Source organism: Lolium perenne, chromosome 1 (genome assembly GCF_019359855.2).
Source record: "Lolium perenne isolate Kyuss_39 chromosome 1, Kyuss_2.0, whole genome shotgun sequence".
NCBI classification, from domain to species: Eukaryota; Viridiplantae; Streptophyta; class Magnoliopsida; order Poales; family Poaceae; genus Lolium; species Lolium perenne.
In genome coordinates this window covers 9,749,668-9,755,464 of record NC_067244.2, presented here as the reverse complement: position 1 = coordinate 9,755,464, position 5,797 = coordinate 9,749,668, and the positions used below count along the sequence as shown (strand labels likewise).

The 5,797-nt window shown below is 55.1% G+C and overlaps 1 protein-coding gene across 2 annotated transcripts; it reads left to right on the top strand.

Annotated features, from left to right (window-relative positions):
• Window positions 1-3,678: 3,678 nt before the first annotated feature.
• LOC127325997 (dof zinc finger protein DOF3.6) lies at window positions 3,679-5,593 on the top strand. Of its 2 annotated transcripts, none has more exons than XM_051352839.2 (2): window positions 3,679-4,002; window positions 4,242-5,593. In XM_051352839.2, the coding sequence occupies exons 1-2, from the start codon at window positions 3,952-3,954 to the stop codon at window positions 5,250-5,252; spliced, it is 1,062 nt and encodes a 353-aa protein (XP_051208799.1). In that variant the 5' UTR covers window positions 3,679-3,951; the 3' UTR covers window positions 5,253-5,593. The 2 variants fall into 2 exon arrangements, with proteins under 2 accessions (XP_051208799.1, XP_051208798.1); XM_051352838.2 differs by having other exon boundaries at window positions 3,682-4,002; window positions 4,239-5,593.
• Window positions 5,594-5,797: the final 204 nt, after the last annotated feature.

Sequence of the window (5,797 nt, the reverse complement as noted above, 5' to 3'; positions counted from 1 at the left end):
CTTTCTCAGCCTTGGTGTCCCTTCCAAGGTTTTGCTTCCAGCCTCTAAGGACTTGTCTTAGGCCCGCGGATATAAAAATCCACCAATCAATGATGTCGCGGCCACCCACCTTGGTCATAAGTCTCGCCCACGAGTGCTGGACCAAGGGGACAAACTCTTGGCGCTCAAACCAACTTGTTTCAAAGAAAAATCTGTTGGAGCGCACCGGGAAACCCTCTCCGGTGTCGAAGACAAGTGGCGTATGATCAGACCCCAGGCTGGTCTCAGCGGACAAGGAACACAGCGGGAAGATAGCTTCAAAGTCAGCAGACACGAACACCCGATCTAGCGCGGACCGGATCGGATTGAGCTGGTGATTAGACCAAGTGAACCGTGCTCCCGTGCGCGGAATCTCCCTCAGGGCCCAAGCATCGATGGTGTTGTTAAACAAGTCAATCAGAGGCCAGTTAAGGTTGTCATTGTTCTTATCTTCGGCCGCTCTGATAAGATTGAAGTCGCCTCCCATGAAGATCGGTAAGGTGCACCTAGCCACATTGGCCGCAAATCTCGTCCAGGAACCCTCTAGAGCGAGCGTGATCTGCTGGACCATAGATACCGATAATCTCCAGCTTCTTGTTGGAGACCCGATGGAGAACAGCCAAACTAAGGAAGAATTGACCCCTGTCCATTCTTCCAACTTCGAACATACTGTCCCTAACTCCCAGCAGCATGCCACCCGAATGACCGTTAGCTGGGAGCCATGACCAGAAGAATTTCTCCCCCACCTCCAGGCTAGCAAGCTCGGCGTCCGTGAAGTCCTGTTTGATGGTTTCTTGCAGGAGTACTAAATCGATGCGGTGCAACCGAAGGTACTCTTTCAGCAGGGTTCGCCTCCCCCGACGGCCGAACCCTCTAATATTCTAGATAAGGGCTCTCATTGGGACACTCTGTTCAGAGCCCATGCTTGGCGGGTGACAGGTCTATGACCGACAGGAGTGGGCCTGCGAGCAGCTCGCCTCTTGGCGACAGAAGGCTTTTTGGCTTTGCCCGAGCCCATGGCTGGCTCCTCCACAGAACCCATCTGAGAAGGATCACCAGCGCCTGCGGGTGGCTCCCCCATGGAGCCAGCCACCGCGCCACCACCAGTAGAGGCTTGATGCGAAATGTTCCGGGCAGCCTATTCCTTAGCCTTGGCCTCTTCTTCTTCGATTCTACGTCTCGCTGCCAACAGCTCTGCTTGCGCGCGTTCACGAGCCTGGAGAAGAGCTACCGCTCGGGCCGGTGACCCTTCCGTTGATTTGAACAGGATACAGCTATCCTTGGCAACCTTGAGGAGATGTTCCAAGGAGGAATCTTGAAAGGCAACAAAATCAGCTAGAGTAGAAGAGTTACCTGGAGCGGGGGTGGACGAAGAGGGAGTAGCCGTGTCGATGACGCTCTTGTCGAGGTTGTTCTTGTCCGCCGTGGCACGAATGGCCCGCTCCAGGACCGGACCGTCAGAGGTTCCTTTGGAGCGAGCACTCTTGCGCAGAGCCTCCGCTGGGGAGGCCTTGGAGCGAGGTGCACGCGCCACCGGCGCACCCAGCGCCGAAATGGGAGCATCCAAGAGGAGGAGTTGTCCTTCGGTGGAGTTGGCGTTGTTGATAGCCGGGGCCTGGTGGAGCTCAAGGACCGGGGCTGGAGAGGAGTTGGTAGTAGCAGCAGCCGCCTCCAACATGAGCTTCCGGGAGGGGCGATCGTGGTTCAGCTTGCTCCTTTGATCACTGTTACGCAGGTACTCCTGGTCCGAGGCGCCCAGGGACGGGCTGGACCAACCCACCTCCTCCCGCTCAGCCTCAGACAGGTGCAGAGCTTTGCCCGGCGTGGGCGCGACTGGGCCAGCCGACGGAGGAGCTTCAGAAAGGACCTCACAGAGGGAATCAACACTGATAGTAGCCTCCGGGGATTGGCGCCCCGCAGCGGGAGTAGACGGCAGAGCAGATTTGATGATTTGAGCGACCAGCGGGAAAATGTTGCCTGTGGGGGTCAAGTTGGACCCGTACTGACTACGAGCCGAAGCAGGGATTTGGGGGCTGAGATCCTTCGCGTTGGGCGGGAGGCATGGTGTCGGCGAAACAGGGGAGGAGCCCAGGGGCACAGACTTACGGGGAGCTTCCCCGCGCGCTCCAGGGGCAGAGGACGAGCCGCGCGAGGCTTTGTGAACGTGGCGTCCCCGCCGCCCGTCCCAGCGCTCCTCATCAGTCTCATCGTAGTCCTCTTCCTTGTCCTCAGTGCCATCACCGGGAGGGAACTTCGGCGGATCGTGCGGAGGGGAGTCTTGGGCCGACTGGGCTTCACGAGTAACTTGAATACGGTAGCCTTGCATGTTTACAAAGAGGGTGATGTGGTCAGGCAGCTGATCCCCTTTGCGGCAGCCAAAGGACATACGCACCGGCGCATCCGGGTGAGCCAACGAAGCTACGTCCACCCCAATCGGACGCCCCACCTCGCGGGTAGAAAGGAGAAGGCGATCGGCGTGAAGAAAAGGAGGCGGCACGCCGAGCAGCCTGACCCAAACTTCCTCCAGAGTTTCAGAAGCGAGAGGGTCGCCTTGCGGGACAGTGACAATGGCCTTGAGCTTAGTACAGGGCAGAGTGAGGCCGCCCCCACGGATAGCAATACAGAGGCTCTCTTTAGAGGGGAAAACCGCCGCCAAATCCAAAGGGCCAATTTGGCGCACCTGCCAATCCCAGTTCTCATCCACTAGATCTTTGAACTCGTCTTCCACCTGCTCCGCGGACATTTGTCCGCCCCCAAGGATAACAGTAGCGGAGTTGGAAACCGGCTTCTGGAGGTCTTCATCAGGAATTTCCAGGCAGCAGAACCCAGGCCTCCCGCCCCCATATCCTGCCCAGAAAGGGGCCAGCGCCTTGGAGACTGCCGCGCACATGGCGGAGAGGTGACCGACTTTCTTACAGTTGACACAGAATGGTTCATCGACGCAGGCGGCCTGGACGTGACCCTGCTTGCCGTAGTTGTAGCACGTGATGTGGGCCGCATCTTGACTAGGGGCCCCAGCCCCCCCTGGGCCGGTGACCAGCCCCGAGCTAGGAGCAGAGACCTCCCCTGGGGTCCCGTGGGGCTGACGGAGAGGCCTCCTGCCCGCGTTCCTCCTGGAGTCGCGGCCACGAGGGGGAGGCGGAGGTGGCGGAGGCGCGCGCGATTCTTGTCGTGAGCGTTCCCCCTCGGAACGCCAGGACGAGGAGCTCGCACGCTCCGCCTCACGGTCGCGTTGACGCTGTTGCCGACGATGCTCTTCCCTGCTCTCTGTCGAGCCTCTGGCGCAGATCTTGGTCCACTCTCCTCATGTTTATCATGAATGAGAGGCAAAATTTTCTGCTAAATTGATATCTCAAAAATTCTAACTCAATAACTTGAAAAATAAATTATTCATTCAAGCACTACGGCATTTAAACTCACAAGTATGTCGTATTCAAATTCATCCGAAAACGAATCAAACTCGAGCGGCTCAGATACCTCGAGGTTTCCTTACACCCAAGTGTCACCACAAAGAAACATCACGGTGTCCCTCCTCCTCCCCAACGACACAGACAACATCACAAAACTTGGGCCACATAGAAGGTACATGCCTACTTTTCCTTCTTTTTCTCCCTCATCCCACCTCACACTCTCACTAATCCTGTCTCACTCTCTCATCTCTCGCTCTCCTCTTTTCCTTTTCCTCTTTCTCTTTCTCTGTGATTCCATATATTATTTCCAATCCCATGAGGACCATGAGGAGCCTTAGTTAGCTAGTCTGCTCTCTCATTCCCCACTACCTCCAACTCCCTATCAAGCACAACCTTTAGCCACACCCGAAGGAAACCACAAACCAGAGAGCTGTACAAGGGAAAGGAGAATACAAGAGCTTGCCAAACCCTAGCTAGCAGAAGGCTCACTTTCTCCAGATAACATCACCACCCACCAACCACCATGATCTTCCCTCCTTCCTTCCTGGATTCCTCAAGCTGGAATGATAACCAGGTAATTTCATTCCCCTTTATTTTCACAAGATTTTGTTCACTCTCTCTTTTTCGCAAGCCCAAATGAAAGTAGAAGAGAAAGTTGCTACGAGTATTAATATTGATGCAAAGAGGAGAATAATACCAGTTCTCCAGATAGATATTCTGATTCAAACGCTAACATATCTTGGTATATACTTGGCACAAGTTTTAGTGTAAATTCCGGTTATTTGTTCTGATCCATAGTTGGATTTTCAGCAGCATGCTCACCACCAGCAGGTCGCGGCGGCCAGCGGTGGTTGTGGCGGCGCCGCCGGCGACGGCAGCTGTAATAATCTTGAGCTCCTCCAGCCGTCAATCATGCAGCAGGGAACCCTTGCCGAAAGCGGAGACGGCGGTGGGCAGGCGATGGGGCCAGCCAAGCCCATGTCTATGTCGGAGCGCGCGCGGCTGGCTCGGGTGCCGCTGCTGGAGCAGGGTCTCAAGTGCCCGCGCTGCGATTCCGGCAACACCAAGTTCTGCTACTTCAACAACTACTCCCTCACCCAGCCACGCCACTTCTGCCGAGCCTGCCGCCGCTACTGGACCCGTGGCGGCGCACTCCGCAACGTCCCCGTCGGTGGTGGGTACCGCCGCCACGCCAAGCGCGCTAAGCCTAAGCAGGCCGCCGCGGCGGGAGCACCGGCGGCCAACGTCACCGCTTCCGGTGGGTCGACCACGACGACGTCGTCCACTTGCACTCCAGCTTCCACGGCCAATGGGGCACCCGCTCTCCCGGCCATGCTAAACAGCGGCGGGGGCAACCTTTCCGGCCTCCTGCCCCCGCTACTCCGCCTCGCTGACTTTGATGCCATGAGCCTAGGCTCGACCTTCTCAGGGATGGGCAAGCCAAACCCCATGGACGTGGCGTCTGGCTTTTACCCTGTAGGCGGCGCTGCCGCGGCGGCTGGGCTGGAGCAGTGGAGAGTACACCAGATGCAAGGCTTCCCGTTCTACCACGCGTTGGCCGACCAGCAGCACGCGATGGCGCAAGCTGCAGCACCGGCAATGGCGATGCCGGGAATGTTCCAGTACCTAGGCCTAGACAGCGGCGGCCGCGGAAGCGGTGAAGAAGATGGAGGAGATCATCACTTCCGTGCGACGATGGCATCGAAGAGAGAAGGCTACCCAAGATCAGGCAGCATCGGTATGTACGGTGGTGGTGATCACCGCCTCACTGCTGGCTACACAAGTTCCTACTCCAATACTGCCACAGGTAACCATCTCTTGTAATGAGCTAAGCTAATCAAATGCAAGCTCAGAGCCTCAGATCAATCTATAATTAGCTAGCTAGTTGTATGGACTTGGAGGGTGTTGTGCGATATAGAGAAAAGCTTTGCATTTGTTTAATTTGCAATGTGTTTCATGGGGGAGATATGGATGGTGTTGTGTGCTTGCTTAATGATCATGGACAAGTATTAGTGTTAATTAGCTAGTTTAGCTAGCATGATCATTAGCTAAGTTTCTTGTACCTCTATTTTATTTTAGGTTTCTTTGCGGCATTCTGGTTGAACTTGTTGTATGTCACCACTGTTGTTAAAAACTCCTACTACTATTATATGTCAATTCTCTCTCGTTATATTGTTCATCTACTACTTATGTAAAACTGGGTGGTTCTTATATAATTATATGATACAAAATTGTGGAGACACCCGTTTCTGTATCATCCACTGATGCACACAAACTATGCATGCATTTTTTCTTGCAAATGGTGCAAGTAGTTAAATTGAGTTAGCAATAATTAACTGCTTGATCGTATGCTACTCGGTTTTTTATCA